Genomic DNA, 16,985 nt, shown 5'->3' on the forward strand with positions numbered 1-16,985 from the left:
AGTCATATTGCCAATAAATATCAACACTATAAAAAAAAAGCTCATTTTGTATCGAAAACAAAAAAACATATTCTATCCCCTTTATAAATCCAACATTTTCCTAATGTACATTTTATAAACAACTGTACAAAAGAGTAGCTTATGTTTTTTTTTTGAAAAATGTTTTTGAAAATAATGACTTATTTTATTTTTTTCCTTTTAATATGTTGTTATAAATATATTTTGCAAAATATATGATCATATGTTCGAAAAAAAAAAAAAATTTGCACATAAAAGACATAAATAAGGTCAAGATGATTGTTCATTTTTTTAAAGGAGTCCAGCAGATAATGAGCAGTCTGCCTTTGGTTATTTTTTATTTTTTTTAACGGCATCCACAACCCTCTACCACCATCTCCTGATAGTTTTTAAGGACCACTTTGTCGTACTCGTCCAAGTACAGCATGGAAATGGCGCTCAGCTCTGTTGGAACGCAGCAAGCTTTGGGGATGCTGGAGTTAACTGAGTTAACCAGAGTTTGTACAATGGCATGGTTGGTTGAGTTTAGGTGGTCAGCCAATGGAAACGGGCAATCACCATGGCAATAAAAGGCTTGATATCCAGGGGGTGCCACAATCCAATCATTCCAGCCAACATCGCTGAAATCCACGTATAATGCATGCCTACGACAATTCTTATTTTTTTTACGGGTTCGCTGCGGTTTGGGACTTCGTTTTGACCTCCTGGTCAGTGCATGTCCCCTGCCGTCGTGGCTAAAGGTGATTAAAAGTGGCCTTATTTGAGACCAGTCTGAGTTCTCTTGAGGTAATAAGGATCGGCTAATGCGAACGTGCTTCCCCTGATAATTTTTAGTCTGGTTGAGGTGTACCACCTCCACCGCAAACCCATGGTTTATGCCCCTCTCTTGGGTCCATCGCATAATGGCCGGGCTTACGTCAAAACTTTCCCACCGCGTCACATTGTGGTGGATGAGCCTTGTGTCCAGTAGCCTAGTGATCAACTGTCCATTGTCTGAAAGAGGTTTCATGACTTCAAATATATTTATCCTATGGAATCCATCTTCCCACGTAGGTCCGTGGTCTATCTGTTCTCTATACAGTCTAAGCTCAGCTGACGATATCACCTCGTTCTCTGGAATGCTGGAGAGATTGAAGAAAAAACGAATGCTTGTGTTTCCTGGCGTGCCTAGTATGCTCTCCAAAAGTTCTAACAAAGAAAGAAAAGGGAAAAATTAATATTTGGCTCAACATGTTTTTGAATATATGAAGAAGGGGTCTCTACACAAACAGCCCCTACTTTTTAAACAAAGAATACAATATGACAAGATAAAAAGACTATCATTACTCAACTTTTTGAACACATGTAAGGAAGTCCTCACTCTTAAAATGCCACCACTTATGCAAAGCCTGCAAACGCTAGCAGGTTTTAGCCTTTGAGCCACTTGTGATCCAAGTTTGCAAGTTCCATGTACATAAATCACTTGGCAGGCAAGATCACATACAACGTTTCTTTCTGAATCTGAAGTGCATTGCTCGGGAGATCCAGCAATTTTTTGAAAGCATAGAGCATGCCTTGTTGATCATGTTACAGAAGAGGGGGAAAGAAAAGCAAATTCCAGTACTGCAAAGATGCCGTGGATTAATAACTCAGATTTACCTTGGGAAAAAAACATCCGCAAGGAAACATTTGGATCGGATTACAAGGCTTCATTGAACAAATCTTACAAACACACGTTTGTGGCGTTAAATACACCAAGTGTACTTTAAGTATTAAAGCTGGTGGAAAATACAGGGAGGTGCACCTTTGCCTTTGATGAGACCGGAGCACATAACGCAGTTTATACAAGCTAAAAACGGACCTATGCACGGCATGTAACATAAATGGGTGAGATTTCTCTTTTTATGTGTTTCAAAGCAAGTCCAACCGGACAATCGCAGGTTTATTTTAGCCAAAGAGGTCTACAGAAACATTTGATGGCATATGGAAGATAATGTAACAAAGTAAACAAAAACCAAAACTATAATAACATATCGACTAGGTGCAGGCATCACGTGACTCAGTAGTTGAAAAGCGCACCAATGGCTTACTTCCGTGTTCCAGAACACGCTTAGGCAATGGCAACACCAACTGCCCCACCTGTGGTGGAACTACAAAACCAAGCGTGTTATAAACATTGAAAGACCTTGGAATGTGAAGCCCTTGACTAAGCTATTACCGTATCATATTGCATTTCAGACCATGTATTTACAATAAAAACAAACAACGGCTGCTTATTGCTCCTTACCAATCAACAGGGCAATTTATAACATTTTGGAAAAAACCTACTTGTTTCAATGGCACCTAGAACTTCAGTTGGGTTCCCATTTCAGATGTATCACATACACATGACTCTAAATGATAAATCTGTTCCTATAATACCACCAAAGAGTAAAAACAATGTTTAGAAACATGTTTCTGGAGCTCATTCACTTTCTACATCAGTTTGGCAGGTTTTAAAGTCAACCTGTTGAGGCGACTAGCTACTAAGGAACCTCAAGTCCTTACCAATCAATAGGACAGTTTATAACATTTTGGAAAAGACGTACTTGCTTGAATGCCACCTAGATCTTCAAATAGATTTCCATTTCAGTTTTATCATGTACACAAGAATCTAGATGACAAATCTATTCTTTCTTATGATACCACTGTATAGTAAAAAACAATGTTTAGAAACATGTTTCTGGATTTCATACACTTTCTACATCACTTTAGTAGGTTTTAAGGTCAACCTGTTGAAGCCCCTAGCTACTGAGGAACCTCAAGTCCTTCCCAATCAACAAGACAGTTTATAACATTTTGCAAAAGCCCCACTTCCTTCAATGGCACCTAGATCTTCAATAAGGTGTTGAAGCCCTTAGCTACTGAGGAACCTCAAGTCCTTCCCAATCAACGGGACAGTTTAAAACATTTTGGAAAAAAACCTTTTTGCTTGAATGCCACCTAGATCTTCAATTAGGTTCCCACTTCAGATGTATCATATACACAAGAATCTAGATGGCAAATCCATTCTTAGGATAACACCGTAGAGTAAAAACGATGTTTATAAACATGTTTTTGGACCTCAAACCCTTTCTACATCACTTTAGGTTTTTAAGTCAACTTGTTAAAGCTCCTAGCTACTGAGGAACCTCAAGCCCAAGCTTGCAGACCACGCTGCAATTTCATGTCCTTCTAAAGCTTGAAGGCAACATGATGCATGGGACCAACTGAAAAGAAATTAGGTCTACACATAAGTATATATATTCTCATGCCAGGCATTAAACTGTCCGGTAGGCTAAAGGTTAGCTGCTAACCTATCCACTGCAGGTGGCTTTAAATGAGACGATTATTTTCCTTTTCTTGCACTGAGACGGTTGCCAAGAAGCGCTTACACAGTTAACAGTGGGCTCCTGCAGCCTTTGCAAGATAGGAGTGGACTCCTGCATTAGAGCAGCTGATAATTAAACATATACAGTGATAACAAGGGAGTAAGCAGCTGGGCGAGTCATGCTATGAGGGAACGCAGGCTCGCATACCTATATCCAGGTCAGGAATTAAGCATTTGCTACATGCCTAATGTACACAGTTAAATTACAAGAGGGGGACGTTAACACGACTCTGGCAAGTACATGATGGAAATTAAGGGGGATGGTCAGTTAGTTGTTGAAAAGTTCTGCACAAACATAAGACAATGGAAGGTGTTACCCGGAATTACATGAGAATAGGTAACAGTTCGAAGGATATTATGCCTCAACAGACAGACTGAAGACAAGGCACAATGCTCAAAGAATTTTATATGTTGAGTGTATACAGAAGGTGGATGTTTATGGGGGGGGGGGATTACCTTCCAACATAATGACTAAATGATTAAAGGGCAGTCTAGATATAGCACAAAGTGACTTAGAAGTGCGTTATTACAAGGAAAGAGTTGTGGTTTATAGTACTAAAGTCATAACATTGCTGAAACATGATCTAAAAAGTCCTTCACAATGAACCTATTCCAACACTGCTGATCTAGAAGAAAGCAAACCAAAACCCTAGTAAGGCTGAAGTCATTATACGAAACACAAACAGGGGGCTGCGGCATTCCACACAAGTTCTAAAGAGTTTTTGGAAACTTTTGAAGACTCCAGCTAGTTTGAACACACGCCAGACCCTCCTTCCCACCCTCCGGAGGCACAACAGAATGTCTCGGACACTTACCTTCATGGTTAAAGCTCCTCACTGTGTTGGCACGGCTGGTGGGTCGCTCGGGGTACTCCAAGTTGATCTCCTGCAATTCCTCCTCCTCCTCGGCCGACTGGAGCCGGTACAAGTCCCGCATGTAGTCGGGCACCACCACCTCCTTGCTGGGCTGCGGCCGCTTGCGGAGGCCGAACATCTGCAGCAGCGTCGCCTCGAAGTCCCGCAAGAGCTCATGGCTCTGAGCGGACCTCCTTCCGCCCGCTTGGCCCTGAATCTCGGCCACTTTCTTCTTCCCGGTCTCAGGAATCAGACTGGCATGGCTAGTGCCTCCTAGCAGGACTTGGCATAATAAAATGACCATCAGCATTCGGTTACCACGAATCATGGTGTCTCTGGGATGCAGAACACAATACATGCAAATAAGTAGGAGGCTCACGGGGGTTTTTAAAAGAACAGATAGCCACTATCCTGACTAATCTGTGTGCTGTCTCTTGGGCTATCTGCACAATTATCTCAAGCCAGGCTCGCAGCAAAATAAACAGCTCGCAACAGCCTGTGTGTGTGTGTGCGCATTGCTGCAATCTCGCCACCGTCAGGGCTTAAAAGACGGCTGACATCCCCCCCCAAAAAGGATTTTCCTTGCAATTCTGTGGAATTCTAGGCAAACTGTAACCCATCACTGTGCAGAGCACCAGTGCAGAGCTCCCAGCTAGAGACCTCTCACCGGTCCTCGCACCGCCACCCAAGGATTCGATACCTTCTGTCAACTCCAAAAAGAAAAAAACTTCCCAATGCATGACACAATGTTGCAAAGGAACGCAACATCCGACGCACGCTAGGCTCCAACACACTTTGCAATAGGTACAGAAGACAGGTCAAACTTGGGTTGTCACTTACAAGGAAAGATCCAGTATTCATCCTCTGCCATTCTGCTACAACCCATCCTAATACTGTCCACCCCAGGGTGCTGCAGCTCTGCGGAGGGGAAGGGGGGGTTGCAAAGATTGGGGGGAAAAAGAATGGGGGGGAGATGCAACACAGGACAAGGGAGAGTAAGAATGAGAATTAAAAAAAATTGAAAAGTCTACTCACTGACAGAGAACAAGGCATAGAACAACAGTCCATGATTCTTGACAGGCAATCTTGGACAAATGGGTGGAAAAGCTCAGGGGGGCTCGGAGGCAGTTAGCAGATCGGGATGATACTATGGAATGGAGCTGGCTCCTGCGATGGCTATAATGAGACTGCGAGCCAGACACGATCTGTTTTTCTTCCAGCCCACCGCCGGGTCACGTGGTGCGCAGCGCCCCCGGGGAAAGCTGTCAATCATTGCCGGGGCCGCCTATATAAGCGCCGCCCCCCCCTCCTGCCGGCGGAGAGTCGGGGAGGGGGGGGTCGCTGGACGGAGAGCGGGCATCGGTGCCAGCTATGGGGGCATTGGCACTGCTGCACCCGGCCTGGGGTCCAGTTTATGGGGCAGCTGCTTTGTAACATTGCCTGGGCGATCCGGGAGGATACATGTAACAAGTTATATACAATGTATCTCTATCATGTATATAAATATATACAGTAGTAGGGATCAGATTGAGTATTCTCACCATTGCGTTGCCTTAATCCACGCCCAAAAAGATGCAATTTTACACGCATTCGCAGAACGCATCAAAAAGGTGCAGCGCGCTTGTAGTGTCGTTGCTAGTTATGTGACGGGACGCATGTTGCAGAATTTGCTACATGAGCTTCTTTCCTGCGTTTGTCGTCCGTGCACCCGGAGCAGCCGCCAGGTGACACCCTTCTGGGACCTCACCGCGCATGCATCACTAATGACGTCGCGTGCGCTTGCCTGCCGGCAGCTATCTTGGTGATGGATGCCGGTGTTTTTAACAAATTCTCCAACTCGTCGAGACCTCCAACTCCCGTCTGTGCGCCTGCGCAGCCACCCAAGTGAAGTATCAAGCTTACAATCTGTGGCAGTGCGCCTGCGGGAGTTGGAGAACTTGATGACAATTTAGAAGCCGCACAGGTGCACCTATGGCAACTGGAAAAGTCAACAAGGATTGCAAAAACTGTGACGGCTGGCACAGGCGCAGTAGCTCCATCTCGTCGAAATCTACATCGGACTTCACGAGTTGGAGACCTCGACGAGTTGGCGACCTTGACAGAACACCGGCAAAGAGAGGAGGGGATGTTCACCTGACGGAATGAGGTATGCCGCTGGGTCCCCTCCCCTCTCGTACATCTGTCAGGCTCTCAGTCCATGACCAAGTGCCCGACTTTTCAGAGGGGGTGACACCAAAATTGACTGTCAGTCAACCCCTCCAATGGTGTCACCCAATGCAGTCCGCATCCCCCATGTGACACCACTGTGTGTGTGCAATGAATGGGGATGCATGGCAAATGCTGGAAAAAACACCTGCAGACGTATTTCACCACAACACGTGTTCACGGAATGCGATGGTATGAACAGGGACTTAGGATAGGATCGACCATCAGTTCCCAGGCTGTTCCCCAAATGTTTTGACCAGTAGACATGTACATTTTGTTTAATTCCGAATAGAAATGCACATCCAAATTTGAACACGTCCAAATGAACCCGAAGGTTCCTTTAACGAAAGTTTGGATCCGTCTGAATTTCATTCAAAACGAAACTAAATCGGACATGTGACTGTTCACTGGCCAATCAGATGTGGGTTTTTTTGGCTGTTGGGGGTTGTATTACAAGCGCAGTCATGTGACTTCATTGCGAAATGAAAATTGGGAAGGATCCGAAATCTGAATAGCGAAACAAATCAAATTTCAGATTCGAAAAATGAAAGAAAAATCTAAATAGATCCGAAATTAAATACATTTTTGGTGGGGGTCACATGTTTATTGACTAGTTCACCGAGCCGCCAAACTTCCGTCAATGTCTTAGCAAGCGTTATTGGTTGATGGCGGAGCCGCACAGCGTCATTGGTTGACTGATAGCTGAGCCGTGCATCATCATTGGTTCACTGATGGCTGAGCCACACAACGTCATAGGTTGACTGATGGCTGAGCCACACAGCGTCATTTGTTGACTGATGGCTGAGCCACACAACGTCATAGGTTGACTGATGGCTAAGCCACACAGCGTCATTTGTTGACTGATGGCTGAGCCGCACAGCGTCATTGGTTGACTGATGGCTGAGCCGTACAGCGTCATAGGTTCCTAGGAGCACCATGATCTATGACGCTGTGAGGATGCCAGCATCTTCACAACCAGCATCTTTGATTGAAAAGGTGCTGGCTGCCCCACGGCTTCATAGGTTGTAAAAACTAACCCAAGCAGTGGGGCTACCCCGGCACTGCAAGGGTAGAGTGCTCGTTTTGGTCCAGGGACTATAATAAAGAAGTAATACTCTTCCTGTTCCCCTTCCTGTTCCAACATGACTGCGCACCAGTGCACAAAGCAAGGTCCATAAAGACATGGATGGGGGAGTTTGGGGTGGAGGAACTTAACTGGTCCTGACCTCAACCCGATAGAACACCTTTGGGATGAATTAGAGCGGAGACTGCGAGCCCGGCCTTCTTCTCCATCTTCAGTACCTGACCTCACAAATGGTCCAACATTCCCATAGACACACTCCTAAACCTTGTGGACGCCTTCCCAGGAGAGTTGAAGGTGTTATAGCGGCAAAGGGCGGAGCCAACCCAATACTGAATAGACTGGGATGCCATTAGAGTTCATGTGTGTGTAAAGTCCGGCGTCCCAATATCGTGTATATATATATATGAACAAACCTATAGGCACATACCGAGAGGATGTTTTACCCATTATCATTACATGGCCAAACATTTTTCTTTCCTATTACTTCATTCACACATTATCACAATATTCTAAACCAGATTAAAAAAAAAATGTCCTGCGTGAATGACAATAGGCGTGATTCATCAGCTGCCTTAGCACTAAAGGCATGCTAAACTGGCCTTTCATGCAATGTTATTGGTTATTATAATATCGCTTGAAAGGCCGCTTTTACATGCCTTAGGTGCTAATGCCGCTTGATGAGTGAGGCTCAATGGCTAAGTCATAGATATACGAAATGGCAGCCTGTGTACTGTAGTCTTCCGCACAGGTTTAAAGATATGAGGGGGTGCGCCATTGATGCTGCGCCATTGATGTCCCCCAGCGTTCCAGTCTGCAGATTTGCAATCATTTTCAAATGTGAACGGCCCGGCCACAGCTGCGGCTCTGCCTCCATTACAAATCTAATGATCATTAGAACAAATGAACCCTATGGGGCAGCTTATGCGTCGCAGGCACCTGTGATAACAGGGCTTAAGGTTTTAAATGATCATTGTTTACAAATTGGGGCCCCTGATTAGCCGGTCTGAACTGAATACAGTAAACAAGAAGCGTGCCGCGTGGCGACTCGAATGACAGTAAACAAATATTTGCTTAAATGAGTGCTGAGTGAGGCGCGCTTACTGGCAATCATCGCTCGTCATTACAGTACGTCTAATGCAGGGGCGGGCAACTCCGGCCCCTCCCCCCCCCCAGCTGTGGTGGGACTACAAGTCCCATGAGGCATTGCAAGACTGAGAGTTACAGGTATGATTCCCAGAGGCAATGGGATGATGGGATTTCAAGTTAAAGCACAGCTGGGGGGCCTGAGTTACCCACCCCTGGTCTAACATATAGCCAGGGCCAGGGCTAGACTATTTTGCGCCCTAGGCAAGACCAGCTGCTTGCACCCCCCAGCCCCTCTTCCATGGCGCAACCCCTTAATGTACGGGCAGCTGCCCGCAGCTCACAGGAAGGCTGCCGAGGTCCCCAGCAAGCACGGGACCTCAGTCAAACATTTTTATGTGCCGGTATCAGCATTTAGTGTCTTGTGTCCGGGTGTCAGCTGGCGTGAAACCCAGACACAGGACTCGAAAACCCGGGCTGTCCGGGGTGTCAACCCTAGGCTGCATTCATTTTCTCTTTGCAGGCTCAAGTATAGTTTTTGCAAATACAAATCCCAGCAGTCATCAAGCGTCCATTTTTAATATTTGTATCCTTGTGATCTCTGGTGCATTTCATGAAAGTTCTCAAACATAAAATCTTCCAAGTCTTTCCAGTTATCTTCTCTGAACTGCAGAACGTCTCCCCCTCTGGAGAAGAGGAGGTGTTTGTAGTCCAGATCAGAAGAGCAGCCTAGGGTGACAACGCTGCTCTTGCATACAGTACAGTGAGTGAGCGTTGTCACCCTGGGACAGGAAGTGTCCCAAGAAAAGAGAAAGGAAAAATAATGCAGTTGCTGAATCAAAGGACCGGTAAGGCTGCAATATACAGTATGACATATTTGGTTATGGGTTTAGATAGGTTTTAAATAGAATTTGTTATTGCTTTATGGATTCTTGTTCCTTTTTTTTTTTTTTAAGGAGGTGATGGCCCCTGTCCTGGCACGCAGGGGTTAATTGTCCCAATTGTGGACATGAAAGGGCCGCACACGCACACGCTGGAGGAGACAGCTCCTCTTTACCTGTCCTCATTAGCATTCCCAAAGCCTGACTCAGTCATTCATACACAAATGTCTGGATCCACGCCCAGAGTCGGTGCACACAGGGCTATATCCCAAAGATGGTCATACCCCACAAGGAAATCTGATCGTTCGATGCCAAGTCAGGTTCTCCATCGGAAACAGAATCGGATGAGTGATCATCTATATCTGCTTCAAAAAGGTATTTTTAAAATCTGCAGCTTGCACTGATGGTACCGCCGTGAAGGTCCTGGTACAAGCAAATCCTGTAATGGGGTGACTACTACCTTCCAATTTCTCTCCTGTGTTGTCACCTTATCACATGCGCCCCCTGGTGGAGACTACAAGCAGCCATACCGACACATATTGTGCATTGAAGAGTATGATAGTGCAGCGCTGGACCCACTGATAGGTGAAAAATAGGTATGGTATGCACTTTTTACAGGCGGCTCTCAGCTGAGGTATCCCTAGGGGTCCCTGGAGTAGTCAAAAAATATGTAAAAGGATGAGAGGGCCACAGGTTTGTATCAAGTCCAGTAGAAGTATTGCAGTACTTCCCAGATCTGATCATCTGCTGTTTGTCGCATGCACGCATTCCAGCTCCTGGCCTTTTGGCTAGTACTGAACGCACTCGTAAGTGCAAGTGTGCACATTGGGTTTGCGTGCATTGGTGCGCATGCATTAGCATGCATCCCAGGAGCTAGCCATGCTCACTGGCTTGGAGGGTATTTAGACACCTTCATTATTACCTTAGGTACCTTATTGATGGGACTACTTTCTTGCCTGCCTCAGCCTCTGTCTGTACCTGAGTTCCCTCTTGTTTACCACCTGCCTGGACCTAACTACCATCCTACTTGCCCACCTGCCTTGACCTCAGCCTGGACCTAACTACCCTCCTACTTGCCCACTTGCCTTGACCTCAGCCTGGACCTAACTTCCCTCCTGCTTGCCTACCTACTACCCTTCCTTATGCCACCTGCCTCGACCTCTGTCTAGGCATGACTATCCTCTTGTCTGCCACCTACCTCAACCTCTGTCTAGACATGACTAACCTCTGGTATACCACCTGCCTAGACCTCAGCCTGAACCTGACTACCCTCTTGTATACCACTTGCTTACACCTCAGCCTGGACCTGATTACCCTCTTGTATACCAGGCACCTGCCTAAACCTCAGCCTGGACCTGACTACCCTCTTGTATACCACCTGCCTAGACCTCAGCCTGGACCTGACTACCCTCTTGTATTCCACTTGCCTACACCTCAGCCTGGACCTGACTACCCTCTTGTATACCACCTGCCTAGACCTCAGCCTGAACCTGATTACCCTCTTGTATACCACCTACCTAGACCTCAGCCTGAACCTGATTACCCTCTTGTATACCGCCTGCCTAGACCTCAGCCTGGACCTGATTACCCTCTTGTATACCACTTGCCTAGACCTCAGCCTGAACCTGATTACCTTCTTGTATACCGCCTGCCTAGACCTCAGCCTGGACCTGATTACCCTCTTGTATACCACTTGCCTAGACCTCAGCCTGAACCTGATTACCTTCTTGTATACCGCCTGCCTAGACCTCAGCCTGGACCTGATTACCCTCTTGTATACCACTTGCCTAGACCTCAGCCTGAACCTGATTACCTTCTTGTATACCGCCTGCCTAGACCTCAGCCTGGACCTGAGGTCTAGGCATAAGGCCACAACCTGGCCCATCCTCACCTTCAGGAGTTCTGCTGAAGACCAACTCTCGGTTAGATCCTTCACCTTGGGTGAGCCCGAGTCACCTACCAGGGGGCATCATAAGACGTTTGTTACAAGTCAGAGGAGCTATCCAATGCACTTCAGAGACATACAGCTCCACCTCCATCAATTCCACTAGAATTAAGTCCATTGTGAAGTCAAATCTGGGCAATACATTGTAATACAACTTATTGAAAGATCAAATGGAACTGAACAAAAATAAAGTGCTGCAATTTCTTCAAAGGAAATCAGATTTTTTTCACTGGGTTCTATCTGGGCAATTTTGCATTCCTTCAACTTAAACCACCGTTTTATGCATTCCTTTTCTTTATGATTTAAAAAAAAAATGCACAACTGAATCGAAAGTTTGATTGCTCTGTAAATTGCCACATGTATAGGCGGCTTCAGGCAATAAGATCTTCCAAGCGCCGACTCAAATCCCAAAACAAATCAAAGCTTGAATCTTCAAAATGTGTCGGGCTTTCATATGTAAAATGCAATGGCCGTGTTTGTACACAACTGCTGTCCGGCTTCTTGTAAATCCCATTTTATCAATAGCGGATGATCATATCAACTGGGGGGAAAAAAAAGATGGTGTCCTTACTGTAAAGCCTTATCTATGCAATGTATGGGTCAGTTTGCAAGCCTTTGATGTGTATGTCCAAAACAATGCACAGGGAAGATTGCACGTTATTACTGGAAGTGGAGTGGACGGGGTCCCCGGGTCAGAATCCGCCCATTTGCCCCGTCCTGCACATTGACCTCTCACATTAGACTCTACACTTCATTTGTCACCTCCGCGCCACGCTCCTCGCTCCTGTCACCTTCATTCTAACTACAGACTGGCTCCTATCCCGATGAGTTCCTTCACCTCCGCAGGGTCACATGTACACACCAACTGGACAGTCCATAAAAAGTGTGAGGAGCAAAGCATTAAAGGGTAAGTTCACTTTAAATGCATTTATCCTTTTCACCCCCCTTTCCTTTGACCTAAACTAATCCCCCTCCCCCTCCATAGATGCATACTGACCCCCGATACGTCAGCTGTGGTTCTGCTATTTGATTACATCCAGCGCCGTGAGTCTTCATTGTACTGTCCTGGCATTAGAGTCCCATAAAATTCTATGGGACCGCCCCCTGATTGCCTCGGGCCGTAGAAGTTTAAATTGCCCCTAAAGGATAAGTGCCCTTTAAAAGGAAGTGCATTTATACTTTAGGGCGCATTTGCACTTATGCGTTGCGGTAATGCGCACATTAACCTAGTGCACAGCAATGCATATTACATGCAAATTATTGTACGTTGCAGTGTTCCAAAAAAAAGAAGGTTCACCTTCGAGTGTGACGGCAGCTCATTCATTTCCATGGTCTACACTGAAGCAACACATGCTAATGCGCAATATAATGCACCACAAAGAAGTAACTGGCTGCTGAAGGTGACCCTTGCAGTAAAATAGCAAGGGCCACCGAAATAGTGTGAGCTACCCTCATACCTTGCTAATATGCATTAAACCAGCGGTCGCCAACCTTTGGTCCGCGAGAAAATGTTGGTGGTCCCCGGGCCCCTCTGATGCCGTGCAGGCTGGGCCATCATTGAAGCGGCACGGAGGCTCCGGGGCTGCCTCTCATTTACTTAAGCAACGGCTGTCATAAGGAATGTGCGGCTCTCAGGTACAGTGCGGGCTCTGCAGGAGGCGGGGCATCTTGTCAGTACCCGGACTGAGCAACTGCATAAAATAGTTGGCGCTCTATAAATACCTGTAATTAAAAAAAAAACTGTGTAAATCGACCCTCATTCTCTTATGCAAATTTTAACGCAGCATTGACAGCACTGACCATTGACCTTCCACTTTGACTCCTTCTTTTTGATCCATCACTATGATGGAAGGCCTTATTGACCAATGGGGAGGTTCAGCCGGCAGCAGGCGTGGTTCAGCTCTCAGTAGTAATTGGGTGATTTAAAATCTTCATTCTAGACCAGGGATAGGCAACCTCTGCACCCCAGCTTTGCTGAGGCTGCAAGCCCCGTCATGTCTCTGCCTTTAGAAGTCATGCACGTGGTTGTCAGAGTCCTGCAATGCCTCATGGGACTTGTAGTTCCACCACAGCCGAGGTTGCCTACCCCTCTTCTAGAACATTCCAGAAGACTGTCTTAGGTTGAGCTTTCATTAAGTCGTGGGGCCAGTTTAGAAAGCTCATTGTACTGAGATATGTAAATGAAAGTGTATGGAAAGCTTATCAATCCTCTTCTCTTATTTGCTGCCTTTTGGTCTGGTAAATATACCATTGTGTGCCTTCCCCTTAAGCTTAAAATGAAGCGTTTACCACTCATATCTCTCTATGTCTACATTGTAAATGTTATGATTAGGAAATCTCTAGATCCTCCTAAATCTGGTCTGATTACTTATTGATATCTCTTTTGATTGGGCCATAGAGCAGTGGGGCTACCCCAGCCCTGCAAGGGTTAACTGCCCTTTTTGGTCTGGGGGGATAAAATAAAGAAGAAATAATCACGCGATCCTCAGTCCTGTGGCGGCCAGCACTCACCTATCTCCCCCTCCACTATGGTGGCGGTAGGTCTCTCGGTGTCCTCGCGTCTAATGCAATTGCATTAGATGTAATTATGTCACAGGTTTTTAGACTGCCTAAGCCTGAAGCGGCAGGGGTGTCCCGCGGTCGGGTGTCACCCAGAGCGGGTACTGGGTGATACTCTGCCGTGATGTCATTGCGCATGCGCGGCCATCCTGGTGATACCTACCAGTGGCCATCTTGGTGATGGACACCAACAGAGAGAGGAGGGGGCGTTCACCAAGGGGGATAAGGTATGCCGCCAGGTCCCCTCCTCTCTCTTGCAACTGTCGGCCTCTCGGTGGACGAGTCCCCGGCTTTTCAGGGGGTGACACCAAAATGACTATCAGTCACTCTGGTGTCACCCCCTCTGATGGTGTCACCAGGTGCGGGCCGCACCCCCTCAAACCCCCATTGTGACGCCACTGCTCAATTTACATTACCATGCATTTAGAGAACACTATCACACAGAGCACTTAGCGTGCGGTACCATGTGCTAGGTGTGCTGTGTTGCCATTGCATTGAGTGGCATCCCCACACACCTCCCAGCAGTCATGCATTGCAGCATCAGTGCAATACCGTGCTTTGCATTGCAGTGTGGTTGCATGCACTAAAATTTTTTTCACTGCAATGCACAATATTGCAGTACTCCACATTGCACTGAGCTGCTGGGAGGTATTTTGGGGTGCAGTGGGTGACACCATCAGACAGGGGTGACACCAAAATGACAGTCATTTTGGTGTCACTCCCTCTGAAAAGTTGTACACTCGGTCATAAACCGTGATCCCGATAGGTGCATGAGAGAGAAGGGGTCCCGGCAGCATACCTTATCCCTCCGGATGAACGTTGCCTCCTCTCTTTGCATCTAAGTGCGTGTGACATCATTATGTGCGTGCGCGATGACGTCATGCGTGTGTGCAATGACATCACGTGTGTGCGTCATTACGTCCCCATGGGAGACATCCGGCGGCCGCACCAGGTGACATCCTGCCTGGGGACACGTCTGTCATTTAAATGAATGTCATGCAATGTACCTAGCGCACGCTCCTGCACACTACGGTAATGTGTGCTCAGTGCAATGATATAGTGTGGATGGGCCCTCCCCGGAGTTCACACTGGGACTGGGATCTCGTCTCGGATTCTTGAAAATCCTCCCATTATCGGGGTTTTTCGGTTTGTGGGCAGCGACAGAACCGGCGATCTCCGGCGAGGTTTGAAGTGACGTGACTTTGCATGGTGTGGGAAGGAACCAGACCAAAGAAAACAACCTATTGGGACATTTCGTCATCTCTCTGCAAAGAGCAATAATAGTCCATCATCTGGATTTGTGTATCATCACCAGGGAAACCTCAGATATACAAAACACACAGAAGGAGAGGAAAAGAAAAGATCAAAATAGTATTCCTTTATAAAAAAAACATTGCAGCAAAACACTGATAACAGCCCCCTGCACTCTGGGGTGGCGTCCTATAGCCGGGCGCGGCTGATATCGGAGGCTCAGACAACACATGATGGGACTTGTAGTTCTTCAGCCTTTGATTGTGTCTACTGTAACATCTGTCATTTGTATCGAGCAAAGTAAAGTGAATTCAGATCGGTTACTTTGTGACAATGTACGTGTACTTTATAAAGACCCTTTAAATTGCACAACTTCCTTCCTCCGCATAAACAATGTTTTATTCACTTGCAATGCGCCTCTGAACCTTCTAGCAAATTTGACTTCTTTAGGAAAGCCAGTTCCTTAGCACCGCCCCCTCCCTCTGTACAGATCATAGTCTTCTCCTCTACTGGGAGTGTCTAATTACCATCTGTGCAGGTCCAGCTCCTTCACTTCACTCCTCCTCTTCTGCTTCTGAACTTTCTAGCATATTTGACATCTTTAGCAAATTTAGTTCCGTAGCGCAGCCCCCTCCCACTTTACATATTGTAGCCATTTTCTTTTTTCTGGGAGAGTACAATTAACGCCTGTGCTGGCCAAGCTCATCTGCACCTCCCCTTCTGTCTCTGAACCTTCTAGCAAATTTGACTTCTTTAGGAAAGCCAGTTCCTTAGCACCGCCCCCTCCCTCTGTACAGATCATAGTCTTCTCCTCTACTGGGAGTGTCTAATTACCATCTGTGCAGGTCCAGCTCCTTTTCTCCTCCCGTTCTGCCTCTGAACCTTCTGGCAAATTTGACTTCTTTAGGAAAGTCAGTTCCTAAGCAGTGCCCCATCCTTCTTTACATGTTGTAGCCATTTTCTTTTTCTGGGAGTGTCCAATTACCGCCTGTGCTGGCCAAGCTCATCTGCCCCTCCCCTTCCATCTCTGAACCTTCTAGCACATTTGACTTCTTTAGGAAAGTCAGTTCCTTAGCACCGCCCCCTCCCTCTGTACAGATCGTAGCCATCTCCTCTTCTGGGTGTGTCTAATTACCATATTTGCAGGCACAGCTCCTTCACTCCACCACCATTCTGCCTCTGAACATTCTAGGAAATTTGACTTCTTTAGGGAATATAGTTCCCTAGCGCAGCCCCCTCCCTCTTTACCGGATGTAGCCATTTTCTTTTTCTGGGAGTGTCCAATTACCACCTGTGCTGGCCAAGCTCATCTGCCCCTCCCCTTCCATCTGAGAACTTTCTAGCAAGTTTGACTTCTTTAGCAAATTCATTTCTCTAGCACAGCCCCCTCCCTCTGTACAGATCGTAGCCGTCTCTTCTTCTGAGAGTGTCTAAATACTGTCTGTGCTGGCCCAGCAACTCAGCCCCTCCCCTCTTTTTATTTATCTTTCGGCAGGAGGAGTAAAGGTGGATACTATAGAGCAGAGGTAGGCAACCTGGGCACTCCAGCTGCCTCAATGGCTCATAGGATATGTAGTTGCCCCACAGCTGGAAGGCCAGAGTTTGCCTACCCCAGCTTTATAGCATACGTAGGCAACCTTAACACTCCAGCCCTCCAGCTGTGGTGAACCTACAAGTCCCATGAGGCATTGCAAGACTCTAACAGCCACAGACATGA

At 46.6% G+C, this 16,985-nt stretch overlaps 1 protein-coding gene across 1 annotated transcript; it reads right to left on the bottom strand.

Annotated features, from left to right (window-relative positions):
- Nucleotides 1-351: 351 nt before the first annotated feature.
- On the bottom strand, nt 352-5,438 carry BMP4 (bone morphogenetic protein 4). Its single transcript, XM_018558431.1, has 3 exons — nt 5,296-5,438; nt 4,222-4,595; nt 352-1,206 (listed from the first exon to the last, which is right to left on the bottom strand). Exons 2-3 carry the CDS (start codon nt 4,586-4,588, stop codon nt 365-367), a joined length of 1,209 nt encoding a protein of 402 aa, XP_018413933.1. The 5' UTR covers nt 4,589-4,595; nt 5,296-5,438; the 3' UTR covers nt 352-364.
- Nucleotides 5,439-16,985: the final 11,547 nt, after the last annotated feature.

This window comes from Nanorana parkeri, unplaced genomic scaffold, assembly GCF_000935625.1.
Source record: "Nanorana parkeri isolate BGI_ZX_2015 unplaced genomic scaffold, ASM93562v1 scaffold339, whole genome shotgun sequence".
Classification (NCBI taxonomy): Eukaryota; Metazoa; Chordata; class Amphibia; order Anura; family Dicroglossidae; genus Nanorana; species Nanorana parkeri.